General features: G+C 37.0%; 1 protein-coding gene across 1 annotated transcript in view; it reads left to right on the top strand.

Annotated features, from left to right (window-relative positions):
• CFAP54 (cilia and flagella associated protein 54) overlaps positions 1-16,727 on the top strand; it is a 303,572-nt gene that overhangs the window by 73,823 nt on the left and 213,022 nt on the right. The window contains exons 20-22 of the mRNA XM_036760711.1: positions 4,900-4,974; positions 5,092-5,207; positions 15,149-15,322. Coding sequence (XP_036616606.1) covers positions 4,900-4,974; positions 5,092-5,207; positions 15,149-15,322 — 365 coding nt within the window. The remainder of the gene's footprint in view (positions 1-4,899; positions 4,975-5,091; positions 5,208-15,148; positions 15,323-16,727) is intronic.

Raw genomic sequence — 16,727 nt, 5'->3', positions numbered from 1 at the left:
CCTGCAACTTTGGTAAAGTAGTTTATTATTTCAAGTTGTTTTTTACTTGATTCTCTAGGATTCTCTAAGTAAATCATCATATCATCTGCAAAAAGTGATAATTTAGCTTCTTCTTTACCTATTCTAATTCCTTCAATTTCTTTTTCTTCTCTTATTGCTACAGCTAATGTTTCTAGTACCAAATTGAATAGTAGGGGTGATAATGGACATCCTTGTTTCATCCCTGATCTTATTGGGAATGCATCTAGCTTATCCCCATTATGAATAATGCTTGTTGATGGTTTTAGGTAGATGCTATTTATAATTTTAAGGAAGGTTCCATTTATTCCTATGCTTTCTAGTGTTTTTAATAGGAATGGGTGTTGTATTTTGTCAAAGGCTTTTTCTGCATCTATTGAGATGATCATATGGTTTCTGCTAGTTTTGTTGTTGATATGATCAATTATGCTAATCGTTTTCCTAATATTGAACCAGACTTGCATTCCTGGAATAAATCCTACCTGGTCATAGTGTATTATTCTGGTGACAAGTTGCTGCAATTCTTTTGCTAATATTTTATTTAAAATTTTTGCATCAATATTCGTTAGGGAAATCGGTCTATAATTTTCTTTCTCTGTTTTGACTCTACCTGGTTTGGGTATTAGTACCATATTTGTATCATAAAGAGAATTTGGTAGGACTCCTTCTTCACCTATTTTCCCAAATAGTCTACAAAGTATAGGAATTAATTGTTCTTTAAATGTTTGATAGAATTCACATGTAAAACCATCTGGCCCTGGAGATTTTTTCCTAGGGAGTTCATTGATGGCTTGCTCAATTTCTTTTTCTGAGATGGGGTTATTTAGAAATTTTACTTCCTTTTCTGTCAACCTGGGCAATTTATGTTTTTGTAGATATTCATCCATATCTCTAAGGTTGTCAAATTTGTGGGCATATAATTGGGCAAAATAATTCCTAATTATTGTTTTGATTTCCTCTTCATTAGAGGTAAACTCACCCTTTTCATTTTTGATACAGGTAATTTGATTTTCTTTTTTCTTTTTTTTAGTCAAATTGACCAAAGGTGTATCAATTTTATTGGTTTTTTCATAAAACCAGCTCTTTGTTTTATTTATTAATTCAATAGTTTTCTTGATTTAAATTTTATTAATCTCTCCTTTGATTTTCAGTATTTCTAATTTGGCATTTAATTGGGGATTTTAAATTTGTTCTTTTTCTAGCTTTTTCAGTTGTATGCCCAAATCATTGATCTCCTTTTCCCCTATTTTATTCATGTAAGCATTTAGAGATATAAAACTTACCCTAAGAACTGCTTTTGCTGCATCCCATAAGTTTTGGTATGTTGTCTCATCATTGTCATTCTCTTGAATGAAGTTATTAATTGTTTCTCTGATTTGGCCCACTCATTCTTTAGAATTAGATTATTTAGTTTCCAATTAATTTTTAGCTTATTTTTCCATGGTTCTTTATTACAAATAATTCTTATTGCATCATGATCTGAAAAGTATGCTTTGACTACTTCTGCCTTTCTGCACTGGATTGTGAGGTTTTTATGCCCTAGTACATGGTCAATTTTTGAGTATGTGCCATGTACCGCTGAGAAGAAAGTATATTCCTTTTTATCCCCATTTAGTTTTCTCCAGAGGTCTATCATATCTGCCTTTTCTAAAATTCTGTTCACTTCTTTAACTTCTTTCTTATTTATTTTGAGGTTAGATTTATCAAGTTCAGAAAGGGGAAGGTCGAAGTCTCCCAATATTATAGTTTTGCTGTCTATTTCTTCCTGTAACTCCCTTAACCTCTCCTCTAAGAATTTGCATGCCATACCACTTGGTGCATAAATGTTAAACAATGATATTGCTTCATTGTTTATGGTGCCTTTTAGCAGGATGTAGTGTCCTTCCTTATCTCTTTTAATTAAATCTATCTTTACTTTTGCTTTGTCTGAGATTAGGATTGCTACACCTGCTTTTTTTACTTTAGCTGAAGCACAATATATTTTACTCCAGCCTTTTACCTTTACCCTGTGTGTATCCCCCTATTTCAAATGTGTTTCTTGTAAACAGCGTATTGTAGGATTATGGTTTTTAATCCATTCTGCTATCTGCTTCTGTTTTATGGGAGAGTTCATCGCATTCACATTCACAGTTATGATTTCTATCTGTGTCTTTTTCTCCATCCTATTTCCCTGTTTATGTTTTTATTTCTCCCTTTCCCCTTCCACTCCTCAACAAAGTTTTGCTTTTGACTGCTGCCTTCCTCAGTTTACCCTCCCTCTTTATTCACCTCCCTTGTCTTACCATTTCCCACTTGCTACTTCTCCCCTCCCTTCTGACCACCCCCCTCCCTTTTTTCCCCCTTTCCCCTCCTACTTCCTGTAGGACAAGTTAGATTTCTATACTTATCGGGGTATGTTATTCCCTTCTTGAACCAGATCAGATGACAGTAAAGATCAAATACTGTTCTTCTCCCTCCCTTCTTTCTCTCTACTAAAATGTGTTTTTGTGCCTTTTCATTTGGTGTAATTTACCCTTTTCTACTACCTCCTTACCTCTTCTCTCAAAGCCCTCCCTTTACATCTCTTAATTATGTTTTTTATCCTTAAATCAGTTATTTTATACAGATGTTCACAGTCTATGTGTATCCCTTTCAATTGTCACGATAGCTGTACTATTCTCAAGATTGACATATATATGTATAAATATAAAACATACATAAGATGATGTAATTCTATATAAAGATGCAAATAATTTGCCCTTATTGATTAATAAGGTTTGTGGGGGATTTTCCCCCTGTTTACCTTTTTATGTCTCTCTTGAGTTTTGTATTTGGAAATCAAATTTTCCATTGAGTTCTGGCCTTTTCATCAGGAAGGTCTGGAATTCCCTTATTTCACTGAATGTCCATCTCCTTCCCTGAAAAATTATGCTTAATTTTGCTGGGTAGTTGATCCTTGGTTGTAGTTCCAGCTCCTTTGCCCTTCGGAATATCATATTCCAGTTTCTCCTGTCTTTTAAAGTGGAAGCTGAAAGATCCTGCGTGATCCTGCCTGTAGTTCCACAATATTTGAATTATTTCTTTTTAGCTGCTTGCAGTATTTTCTCCTTGATTTTGTAATTCTGAAATTTGGCTATAATATGTGTTGGAGTTTTCAGTTTGGGATCTCTTTCAGGGGGTGATCGGTGAATTCTGTGCTTCTAGGACCTCTGGGCAGTTGTCTTTGATAATTTCCGATAGACCAGTAACTCTTAAATTGTTTCTCCTGGATCTTTTTTCCAGGTCAGTTGTTTTCCCAATCAGATATTTCACATTTTTTTCTATTTTTTCATTCTTTACATTTTGTTTTACTACTTCTTCATGCTTCATAGAATCATTAGCTTCCACTTGTTCAACTCTAATTTTTAATGAGTTACTATCTTCATTTTGCTTTTGAGTTTCCTTTTCCAATTGGTTGATTTTACCTCTCAGGGTCTCATTTTCTCTATTTAGATTCTGAATCTCCATAGCCATTTTGCCAATCTTATTCTTTAGGGCCTTGATTTCGTCAGTGGATTTTTTTTTCCATTTTTTCCATTTTTTTCCCATTTTTTCCATTTTTTCTTTTACCTCCCTAATTTGGTTTTTAAAATCCTCCTTTAGCTCTTCCAGTAATGCTTTTTGGGCTTGAGACCAGTTCACACTACCTTTTGAGTTATCAGATGTGAGTATAGTGTCATTTTTATCCTCTTCCAAATTGGTATTTTGATCATGCCTGTCTCCATAAAAAGAGTCAATGGTCCTCAGTATTTTTGTGTTCTTCATGTTGGTTAGCCTTTTCCTGGCTTTACAATAAATATCTGCTTTTGGGGCTCAGGGCTCTCTGTCCCAGCTTTCTTATTCTGGGGATTGTGAGTCTCGTTGTTGGCTTTGTGAATTATAGCCTTCAGTTTCCTGAGGTGTGGGGGAGGGGGTCTGGCTGCCCGAAATCTCCTCTTCCCCTGGGGTTGTTCTCCAGCCCTGTTGCTCTTCAGCAATGGTCTCAGGTCTTTGTTGTTTGAGCTGGGTGTCTGGCGCTTCCCCTGGGAGAGCAAGAGTACGTCTGGGCTCCTGGTGTTGACCCCTGCTGGCTCTGCCCCTCTGGGACTCAGGTACTCCCACTACTAGGCCACTGAAGCCCCACTTCTGTCTCCTCTATTCCAGCATTTTTTTTTTCCTGAGGAATTCTCTAGGTGGGGAGGGGAGGGATTTACCTGACCATTATGTCTCCTGGAAGTTCAAGAAGTGTTTCATACCTTAGGACTGCAAGCCTCAGGAGTTGATTATCTCACAGTAGGTGGTGTTGCACTGCCTCTCCTCGCTTCCACAGGGTGCCGTCCTGTGTTGGGAAGCCTGGGGATCTCCACTGGTTTCCGGCGCCCAGCTTTCTCCCGGCCTGTCTCCCACGTGGGTTTCCCGGCTGGCCGCTTCCGCTTTGGTCTGGCGCAGCTCCGCATGCCAAGCGCTCTCCTAGCCCACAGATTCATTCCTTCGGCCTTTCAGACTCTCCTGGCTGGGAAATTTGCCCCACTCAAACTTCTCATGGTTTCTAACTCTCTCAAATCTGCTCAAATTCACTTGTTTATAGGAATCTGACAGAACTTGTGAGAGAGCTCTGGTAAGATGCTGTTTTCATGCAGCCATCTTGGCTCTGCCCCTCAGTACAGATAACTGTTTTTCAACATAATTGTTACCTTTTGCAATACTCTATATTTTATTTTATGCGTTTCCTAACATGATTCTAAGAAGGAGCTCACAAGCTTCACTGGCCTGCCAAAGGGGAACATGACATATCTCCTGTGATTTTTAGATGCTTGTTCTAGAAAATGATGACTTTTTCAGACATAGACCTAACCCTAATGGTGAGTCGTCTTCTTTTTTCAGCTTGGGACTCTCCTCTCCAGAAATCCAAAGAAGGTCAAAGTACAAAAGGGTCTGCCAGCACTAGTTATTTCACAGGTAAAATATGAACACAGTTGGATATACATTATGTAGACTTGGACAGGGCATTGATCCAGTTTTGATAGAAGAATGTTTTCACACAATCCTACCTGAATTGAGTGTTTTGTTTTACAGAATCATACATACTGAAAAAAATCAACAAGAATCGAATATCCAAAGCAATCTTCTTGATGCAAAAAGCTCTGATATTATTTGAGGAAGATCCCCTCCAGGATTTCAAGTTACTGGAGGTAAGACTGACAAGAGATAGGCTTCTTGTCTTCCTTGGTCTTCCTGTTGTACACCTATTAATGCCAATAATAGGTCCCAGCCCAAGCCTTGCTTGGTCATTGGGTTTTGATGGATCAGAGTGAGTGTAAATAGCAATTGTTTCTGTTCTGGCCAGAAATCCTGGGGGTCTTCCCCTCCTAGACTGATTTTTATTTTGAGTAGGCAAAGTAGGCTTCCATTTCCCCCATTCCATTTCCCCCAACCCAAGTTTCTCATGTCTTCATATTACTGTGGTTAAGTCAACTAGCATGTATTAGGCACCTGCTCTGTGCCAGCTATTGTGCTAAGTGCTGGGGATACAAATAAAGGCCAAAACAAAACAAAAAAATCAAACCCAACCAAAAACCCACAACAATGAACAAAGACAAAAGAAGAAAACAGTTGCCGCCTTTGAGGAACTCACAGTCTAATGGAAGAGACAAAATGCAAGCAACTACGTACAAAGGAGACTTATACAGTATAAATTTGGAGTGATCTCAGAAGAAAGACACTAAGGTGAAGGAGGTCTGAGATGGTTTCTTGTAGAAGGTAGGGTTTTAGCTGAGGTATAAAGGAAGCCAGGGAAGCCAGGAGGCAGAGATGAAGAAGGGAGAGTTCCAGGTATGGCAAACAACCAGTAAAAATGCCTGTAGTTGGGAGGTGGAGGGTCTTGGGTAAGGAGGAGGAAGGATACTTGTGTCCCTGGATTGAAGAGTGAGTGAAGGTGGTAGTAAGATAGGTGAAGAATAGAAAAGTATAAAGGGGACCAAGTTATGAAATTGACTTCCATGTCTAGTTCAATTTAATTCAACAAATATCAGTCAGGTTCCTATTATGTGCAAGGTACTTTTCTAGGCACAGAGATACAAAAATAATATGCACTGAGTGCTGTGAGACTTTGAAGGGAGTGGAGGTCCTCTCTGATAGGTGATCAAGGAAGTTGTAATGGAGGACATGGCATCTGAGTTGGACCTTGAAGGATAGGTAGGATGTCGGTTGAAATGGTGAGTGAATGTGTCATAAATATTGGTAAAAACGTGAAGTGAGGTACGCTGGGAAAAGTAAATAGTCTAGTTTGGCTGGAGTGTAAGAGTATGCTAGGGAGAGTATAAGATTGGAAAGATAGACTGGATCCCATTGGTGGAAGGCTTTGAATGCCAGTCCCTCTGGAAATTGTAAGACTTAGATGATACTGTAAGAGTGTGGTTTTTATAGGTCACATTCATTATATATGTTAAATACCCTTACAAAGAGAAGAGGAGGGGAAGGTATGAGTGTGGAGATGAGAATAGAATGAGCCCTAAATTCTGAACCTGAGTTCTGAACCAACTCTGCCTATAATTACCTGTGTTACCTTGAGAAAAATCAGAATTTTTTTAGTTTTAGTGAAAGCTTTCTAATATTGAATCAATATATTGGGTGACCGGAAGTATGATGGACGTCTTGATGATGATAAGGAAGTTCAGAAAAAGAGAATAGTTTTTGCAGAAAGATGGTGTTGGGTTTGAGATGCCTACATGATATTCTTGGCTATTGTCATTACATGGTGTTCAGTTTTGTTATTGTGTTCTTTCCATTTACATTATTGTAGTTAATGTGTATATTATTTTCCAGGCTCTCTGAATCAGTTCATATAAATTTTCCTAAGTTTCTCTATAAATCCTTCATATTAATTGTATCTTATTGTGTATTACATTCATGTACCCCAGTTTGTTTAGCTATCTCCCAATTAATGGACATCTATTTTATTTCCAGTTCTTTTCTACCACAAGAGGACCCTATGACTATTTTGGTGTTTATGACAACTAATTTTTTCTGTCTTTGGCCTCTTTGCAGTTTATAGGCCTAGCAGTGGGATGTCTGGGACAAAGGGTGAGACATTTAGTAAATACTTAATTCAATGGATTCAATTAATTGGGTGTAATTTCATTAGTGTGGTGTATTCTCTCCATGGACACGAGTTGCAACATCTCCATAATTTAGTAGACAGACTTGAGTATAAAATCTGTAAATGATTATTAATATTAACATGTAAATGGTTAAGAAAGTGCCAGTCTGCATTGGTAAAGAGAGCACTGTACAGTTGTAAAATTACGTCTGCTCCACGAAAAAATAGTATTAGGTTTTATAATCTGGAATCTATTATTTAAAGAGATTGTAAAAATATAAGTACATGATTTAAGTAGACTAGAAAGAATTTTAAAAAGTCGATATTTCAAGATTTTGCTGGTATTGGATCTTGAATTGCCTTTTTGGAAACCAGTATTCACATCACCTAATTTTGTGAAGGAAATGCCTCCTTAATTTCAGCTAAGGATGGAATGGAAAAATGTTTATTAAATGCTTGCTATGTGCCAAGTACTATGGAGACAGGTAGAAAACCAAGACTGTTTGTGGTCTCTAAGAGTTTATATGCTGATGGGGAAGATTACACACAGAGAAGGGTTCAGCTGCTGGGCAGATTTAAGAGGCTGTAAAATATAGGAAAGTAATCACCTTTGGCTTCTTGGAGACTTTGTATTATGTTTTTAAAACGTATACTCTGAGCCATTATTAAGAGGTCCAGATATTTCCTAAAAAGCTTTTGTGTTTTGACTGAAGCAGTGTTTTGCAAAAGCCTTTGTGGTAGGCAGCACTAACACCTCTTTTCATTCCCCACCAGCCCCTCTCCCAATGGAAGCCCAATCGCCCCTCCCTATCCATTTCCCTTCCATTTGCAAAATAGCTAAAGAACCTAGAAGGAAATGGTTGATTTGATTGCAGTCTTTTAAGCATTTGTGTCTTTTTTAACAAGTGTTTCCTGTTGAAAAAATGTTTTCCTTTAAAGCAAAGGTTTTTGTACTGAAAACTCCCATTTTATGTAAAAGATATATGCCAGGGAAGATGTTGTCTTGTGATTTCTGATAGTTCTCTCTGGGACTCTGAATTTCTTCTCACTACTCTTCTTTGGGCTTCAGTTCTCAGGTGGTGTAGTGCATAGAGCACCAGGCCTGGAGTCAGGAAGACTCATCTTCCTGAGTTCAAATCTGGCAAATCGATACTTAACTAGCTGTGTGACCATAATGAGTAAGTGACTTAACCCTGCTTGCCTGGGTTTCCTCATCTATCATGTGAGTTGGAGAAGAGTTTAAAAAGGTTTGAGAGACATAATTCCTGGGTAATTTAATCATTTTATTAATAATGCCAGCAGGTTTGGATCGTAGTTTGTCTGTCTCTCTCGTAGACCAAAGACAATCACAGTGGCAGGCTCATCACTTATATGCCCATTGGAAGAGGGATGTTCCCAAGGGTGGCAACCAACTCTGATTGGTTAATAATTAATGAGAGAATGAATATTACAATGAAGGGCTAGACCTGAACTTTCATTGTATCATTTATTTTCTAAGTTACTCAGCCTTGGACAATCTATACAAAGAATTTATCTCCCACTCAAGCCTGAGAAGAAGGGAGTTTCACCTTAGATTAGAAATCTGATCTAGTTGGTGGAGTAGCAGTACCCAGAATAAGGAGAATGTTAATCCTATCTTCCATCAGCCCTGCCCTTGAGAGATTGGACAAGGCAATAGAACAGGGAAAAAACTTGGGTCTCCCCAGTTTCAATAATTAGCTATTAATATGAGAGAGGAATAACCATTTCTTTTAAGGAAAAGGCAAACTACTCCAGTATCTTTGTCAAGAAAACTCCAAATGGGGTCATGAAAAGTCTCTCACTACTGAAAAATGACAGAAAAACAGCATCCCCCCAAAACAGAGAAAGGAGGGTGATGCTACCCCCTCTTTATGTCTTCTATGCCCTTTTCCCCATCCCTGAGAGTTACTCTTTAATCGTTTGAAAAAAAATGATTTGCTTTCAGTGATTTTTCCAAGGTTACAGTGACTTAGAGGCAAAGCTAAAACCTAGGTCTTCTTATTCCCAATCCATACCCTTTCTATATATCACTCTGAACTTAGAAAAGTCACTTACCTACCTAGGCTTCAATTTTCTCATCTTTAAAATGGATGAGAAAGGATTGATCCAGGTGGCCTTTAAGATCCCTTGCAGCTTGGAAATGCCATCATTCAGTGATACTAATAAAGCAGGTGAAGAAAATAGACTTCATGAAGGCGAATCTTCAGTGAAATATTTTTTTTCTTATGGTATTTGTTGTTGTTTATCATTATAATTTTTTTTTTTTGCAAATAGTCCTCTCTCTTTTAGGGAGATCATGTTCTTCTTAGGTTAATATGACATTTTTGTAAATTATTTTTTCTTTCTTTTCACTGTGGGAAGAACTGTGTCTCTAGTGGAGAAAGGCACTGTATCAACCCTCAGATGATGCAGGGTCTGATCCCTCTTATGATACTAACTTGCTCTGTGACATGGGCAATTTACTTTCCATCTCTGAATCTCAGTTTTCTTATCTATAAAATGAGGAAGCATATCAATACAATATAACAAACATAAATGTTCAGAGCTGGTAAGTACCTTAGAGAACAAAAGATCATAATTTTTGTGTGCTATCTTCCCCCAGTTACATTATAAGCTCTTTGAGGGGAGAGACTGTCTTTCTTTTTCTCTTTTGTATCCCTAGCACTTAGCACAGTGTCTAGAACATAGTAGGCACTTAAAAGGAGACCCAGAGGAAGGAACGCAACTTACCCAAGGTCACACAGCTAGGAAGTAACTTTGCTCAGTTAATCTTTGGAGCACCTATGCACAATCTATTGCTCAAGTATCTGCAAGGGAGTCAAGATGGCAGATTAGAGGCAGCTATCCAGCTGAACTTTCTCAGCATTCCCCACAAACAACTTTAAAATAATGCCTCAAATCAAACTTTGGAGCAGGAGAGCCAACAAAGGGTTGAGGTGAGACATTTTTCCAGTGTAAGAAAACTTAGGAGTCCACTGGAGAAATCTGTGACACCAGGATGGGGGGCTGTCCAGAGCCCCCCTACATGGCCATGGCAGTAGTGGCCACAGTAGGAACAGCAGCTTCAAGAGCTCCCAGCCCCGAGATGGTGGGGGGTAGGGTGGCAGACAGCTGGTTAGAAAGAGATTACGGGGGATGCTTTTCTGGCACTTGGTACAACCAACACTGACTGACAACTTGACTGCCAATAAGCAGTTCTGGGTTGCAGTTCCAGAGCAGAGAGGAGCACCTGTAGCTATAGGGGATGATGGGTCCTTCCTGGGTAAAGACCAGAGCACAGACCAAGAGAGCAGCGACCATACCTCTCCCTGGATCATACCACCTTGAAGCACTGAAAACTCGGAATTAGCTGTGAAAACAGCAGCATGAAAAAGCCTGAAGCTTGGGACAGTGCCTCCCCATTCCCAGGTAAGCAGAACCCAACTTAATGATTAAGTTCAAAGTCAAGAAATAGGCTGGAAGCAGACAACAATGAAAAAAAAGAATTTGACTATAAAAACCTACCACAGTGGCAGGGAACACCAAAACAAAAAACCAGAAGAGAATAACGATGTGAAGGCTGCTACAAAAATACCTCGAAGAAAATGCTAATTGGACCCAAAACCAGTAAGAATTCCTGGGAGAGTTAAAGAGATAAGAATGGCAGAGAAAAAATTGGGAAAAGAAATGAGAGTGATGCAAAAAAATTATGTAAAGAGAATTAACAGCTTTATAAAACAGACACAAAAAGTACTGAAGGAAACAACACCTTAAAAAACAGAATTGGCTACATGGAAAAAGAGGCACAAAATCTCACTGAAGAAAATAATTCTTTAAAAATTAGAATTGGGCAAGTGGAAGGTGAGACCACATGAGACATCAAGAAACAATAAAACAAAGTCAAAAGAACGAAAAAAATAGAAGGAAATGCAAAATATCTCCTCAGAAAAATAAATGACCTGGAAAGTAAATTGAGGAGAGATAATTTAAGAATTATTGGACTACTTGAAAGCCATGGTCAAAGAAAGAGCTTAGAAATCATATTTCAAGAAAATATAAAAGAAAACTGCCTTGATATCTTAGATCCAGAGGCTAAAATAAAAATTGAAAGAATCCACTGATTGCCTCCTGAAAGAAATCCCAAACTATAAACTCACAGGAATATTGTGGCCAAATTCCAGAGCCAGGTCAAAGGGAAAATACTTCAAGGAGCCAGAAACAATTCAAATATCATGGAACCACAGTCAAGATCACAAAAGATTGAGCAGCTTCCATGTTAAAGGAGCATAGGGCTTGGAATATGGTATTTCAGAAGGCAAAGGAACTAGGATCGTAAGCAAGAATAACCTAACTAGCAAAACCGAGTGTAATCCTCCAGGGGGAAATGTATATTAAATTAAATAGAGAACTTTCAAGCATTCCTGATGAAAAGATCAGAGCTGAATAGAAAATTTGACATTCAAATACAAGACTGAAGTGGAGCATAAAAAGGTAAACATGAAAGAGTAATCATAAGGGACTCAACAAAAGTAAAGTATTCACATTCCTATATGGGAAGATGATGCATGTAACTCATAAGAACTTTGTCATTAACTTTAGCAAAGGAGTTTACATAGACGGAGGTCAGGGATGTGAGTTGATTATGTTGGAAAGATATAAAAAAGAAGGGGTGAGAAAGAGAAATGCACTGGGAGAAGGGAGAAGGGAGAAGTAGAATGGGAAATTTTTCTCACTTAAGAGAGGTGTGTAAGGAAGAGCTTTTATGTTGGAGGGGAAAATGGGGAAGGGGTGGAGGGCCATGCTTGAACTTCATTCTCATTGGAATTGGTTCAAAGGGGGAATATATATCTATATATCTATACACACACCCTCACACCCACACCAACACCCACACCCCCCACAAATACACAGTCAGTTGTATAGGGAAATAAGAAGGGAGGGCAGATTAAAGGAGTCAATGGTTAGAAACAAAATATACTTTTGATGAGGGACAGAATAAAAAGAATGAGAGAGGAAGAAATAGAAAAAATGAGATGGAGGGAAACACAGAATTAATAGTAACTGTGGACTGAATGGGATGAGCTTATCCATAAAATGGAAGCAGATAGAAGAATGGATGAGAAACCAGAATCCAATGATACATTATTTATAAGAGACACATTTGAAACAGATGGACACACACAGAGTGAAAATAAAGGGCTGGAGCAGAATCTAGTATGCCTTAGCTGAAGTAAAAAAGGCTGGGGTAGCAATAATGATCTCAGACAAAGCAGAATTAAAAATAGCCCTAATTAAAAGAGATAATAAGGGAAATTATGCTAAAAAGTAATTCAGATAATGAAGTAATATTTAAAAAATCACAGCAAGTTTATCGGATAAAGGCCTCATTTCTCAAATATATATTGAGTATAGAACTGAGTCAATCTTATAAAAATAAGAGTCATTCCCCACTTGATAAATGGTCAAAGGATATAAATTAGAAGTTTTCAGAAGAGGAAATCAAAGTCATATGAATATAGTCATATGAAAAAATGCTCTAAATCATTGTTGAATAGAGAAATACCACCTCATACCTATCAGAAGTGACAAATGCTGGAGGGGATAAGAGAAAATAGGCACACTCATGAGCTTCTGGAAGAGTAGTGAACTGGCCCAACTATTCTGGAGAATAATTGGGAACTAGCCCAAAGGGCTGTAAAAGTATTCATATTTTTTTTGACACAGCAATACCACTACTAGGTCTGTATCCCAGAGAGATTAATGTGAAAGGAAAAGGACTTATATGTGCAAAAATATTTACTTAGTTTTTACTTTTCTTAGTTTAGGTATCCACCATATTTGTGACATAAAAGGAATTTGTTAGGACTCTTTTGCCTATTTTTCCAAATAGTTTATGTAGTATTGGAATTAATTGTTCTTAAATGTTTGGTAGAATTCACTTGTGAATCCTTCTGGTTCTGGGGACTTTTTCTTTGAGAGCTCACTGATGACATGTTCAATTTCTTTTTCTAAGATAGGGTTATTTAAATATTTTATTTCTTCTCTTAATCTGGGCAATTTATATCTTTGTAAATATTCATCCACTTCACTTAGATTGTCAGATTTATTGGTATATAATTGGACAAAATAGCTCCTAATAATTGCTTTAATTTCCTCTTCATTGTTGATAATTCACTCTTTTCATTTTTGATACTGGTAATTTAGTTTTCTTTTTTTAAATCAAATTAACCAATGGTTTATCTATTTTATTGTTTTTTTTTTTCATAAACCAGCTATTTTATTTATTAGTTTAACGTTTTTTTTTCAGTTTTATTAATCTCTCCTTTGATATTCAGGATTTCCAATTTGATGCTTAACTGGGGGATTTGTAATTTGTTCTTTTTCTAATTTTTTTCTAATTGCATGCTCAATTCATTGACTTGCTCTTTCTCTATTTTATTAATGTAAACACTTAGAGATGAGAATTTTCTCCTAAGTATTGTTTTGGCTGTATCCCATAAATTTTGTTTCATCATTCTGTTTAATGAAATTATTGTTTCTATGATTTGTTCTTTGACCCATTTGTTCTTTAGGATTAGATTAATTTGGTTTATTGAATACAATTTTTATTGCATTGAGATCTGAAAAGGATGCATTTAATGTTTCTATTTTTTTGCATTAGTAGTGAGGTTTTTATGCCCTAGTATGTAGTCAATTTTGTGTAGGTGCCATGTACTGCTGAGAAAAAAGTATATCCTTCATATTCCCATTCAATTTTCTCCAGAGGTCTATCATATCTAACTTTTATAAAATTCTTTCTTTCCATCTCCTTAACTCTTCTCTTTTTTTTTGGTTAGATTTGTCTAGTTCTGAGAGGATAAAGTTAAGGTTTCCTCACTAGTATAGTTTTTACTATTTCCTCCTGTAGCAATTTAACTTTTTCTTTAAGAATTTGGATGCTATACCATTTGGTACATATATGTTTAACATTAATATTACTTCATTGTCTATAGTACCTTTCAGCAAGATACACTTTCCTTGCTTATCTCTTTTAACTAGATTTATTTTTGCTTTTGCTTTGTCTGAGATCATAATTGCTACCTCTGCTTTTTTTTTTTACATCGGCTGATGCATAATAGATTCTACTCCAGCCGCTTGCCTTTTCTCTGTGTGTGTCTCTGCTTCAAGTGCGTTTCTCGTAAACATCTTTTAGACTTCTAGTTTTTCATCCACTCTGCTATCTGCTTCTGTTTTATGAAGTTAGTTCATCCCATTCGTGTTCACAGTTATGATTACTAGTTGTATATTTCCCTCCATCCTATTTTCCCATTTATTTCTCTCCTTGTTTCTGTGTTTCTCTCTGTTTCTATCTCTTAGTCTCTCTCTCTTTGTGTCTCTCTGTCTCTCCTCCTCTTTTACCTTGTCTTTCCTCCTCATAAGTGTTTTGCTTCTGACCACTACATCCCCCAGTCTACCCTCCTTTATATCAGCCCTCTCTCCTTCTCTTATCTGCTTTCCTTTCTACTTCCCTGCAGAGGAAGATAGATTTCCATATGTAACTGAGTGTGTATGTTATTCCCTCTTTCAGCCAATTCCATATACAAAAAAGCAGGGCTTTTCCAGTTTTTAAAGGTGTGTGGCATATACAATATATATATGCATATGTATACTATATGTGTACAATATATACAATACATATACAGATAAAAATTGTATAAGAATAGAATTTATAAAAATATAAATATTTATAAGACACTATAAAATAAAGGTAAAAGCAGTTAGAGTTTTAAGGCTTATGATTTGTGTATTATAGGGAACATATTGCTACAAATACAAGTATACTATATGTGTTAGATCATTTATGGTGCTACTTGGTCATCTTTCTTAACTTTTTTGAGGAGTAGCCAATGAATTCTTTAGTATTTATTATTTAATGCAAGGTTCTATGTTTCGTCATAAGTCAAAGACCATCTCCTGCGTAAGAGAGAAGTCGGTGTATCTAAATGAGGCCCAATACACTACTATTCATGTTTCTTTTTTTATACTTCAATGCAGGAAGCATTTTCCTTAATTAAGAAGACTGAATCAGAGCAAACTGCACTGTACTCCTATCAGAAGGATGCAGAGGATGGTAAAATACCCTGTGGCAAAGTTCCTTCTCCTCCCATATTAATTTCTAGAACTCATTGTTCGGTGACATTTAAACCTGCTCCACTTTGCGGAAGAATGGTAATTCTTTCATTATAAATTTGTAGTACAGTATGGATAAGAGAACTAACAGTGACTATAATGAAGGTTATTTCAGCAGTATTTATTTGATTGTTCTAAAGATAGTCTTGAATATATCCGAAAATATCCTGCTTTCTCCTTTTTTAGTCACTGACTCATCGAATAGGTACTAAATGTTTTTATTTTATATATATCTTATTTTCTTTATAGACATATATATATATATTATATATCTTATTTTCTTTATATTTTTTTCCGTGGTATTTAGGATTGCTGCTTTACTGACTGATCAGACCCAGAAATATGGGGAGAGGGTTTGAAGAATAGATAGTTAAGTCCCCATATAACCATGACATATTCTTTGTTAAATATATGAACACACAGGCCTATGGAAATTTGGTGGGGAGGCCTATGGATCCAATCTTTTGGTGAAGGCTGCCCATGGCTCAAAAAGTCCCTAGCTATCATTGTGGCATCAGGCAGTGCATGGTTGTTCAGTGCCCACAGTTTTTCCAACAAACAAAAATTTGTTGATTTTAGATGAGTATCAACTCCAACTTTTTTTTTGACTCAAATGCAGGTCTTCCTGGGTTCCAGGCCATTCTGCCTGGTTTTGCTGAATACAAATATTTGAGATACTCAAGGTTTGGACTACTCGCTTCAAAATGAGATGTTGGGTTATGGTTATATGATACTAACACAATCCGGTTCAAAACTGAAAAATAGAATTCTTCTTTAATATTGTATGATAAGAGGGCAGAACAGTCTACCTGATGGTACAGCACCAGTCATTGTAGATTTATTTGCATGTATTTGGGTTTTTCCCTCAGTTCTCAGCTTCTGAATCGTGACCTCTCTATTGTCCCATTCCCGTCTCTCTCAGCAGAAGACTTTTGCCTTCTAATTTACTGAGAAAAATAAGGCTTTAGGTGAGGAGGCTCCCCATTTCTTCTCTTCTATATCTTAAAACCTGTCTATATCACCAGCCTTCTCCTCTGAATTGATGATGAGGTGGTCATTGTTGCCGAGACCAATATTTCTCCTTATGCCCTGAATTCTCTCCTTTCCTGCCATTTTCATCAGTTTTCCCCATTGATTGCTCCCCCCTTTCTCTTAACTTTCATCTCTCTCCATCTACATATTGGTTCCTTCCCTTTCCCCACTGTTCGCAAATGTACTTGATGTTTCAGCCAAATTGGACTTGGACACAACGCCCTCTCTCCTGCATCCATTCCTTTGCACACAGTGTCCACCATGGTTGGTATATGTCCCTTTCTTAACTCTGCCTTTTCAGCTTCCTTACCTTTTTTCAAGACTCAGCTCACATACCACATCTTCTGTGAAACCTTCCCACTGGGGTGGTAATAGGGTTCTGTGCTTCTCTAGATATTCCTAGAGATCTCTT

The sequence above is a fragment of the Trichosurus vulpecula genome, chromosome 5 (genome assembly GCF_011100635.1).
Source record: "Trichosurus vulpecula isolate mTriVul1 chromosome 5, mTriVul1.pri, whole genome shotgun sequence".
NCBI classification, from domain to species: Eukaryota; Metazoa; Chordata; class Mammalia; order Diprotodontia; family Phalangeridae; genus Trichosurus; species Trichosurus vulpecula.
Note: the sequence above shows the minus strand (reverse complement) of the source record. Positions and strands in the feature narration are given on the sequence as shown.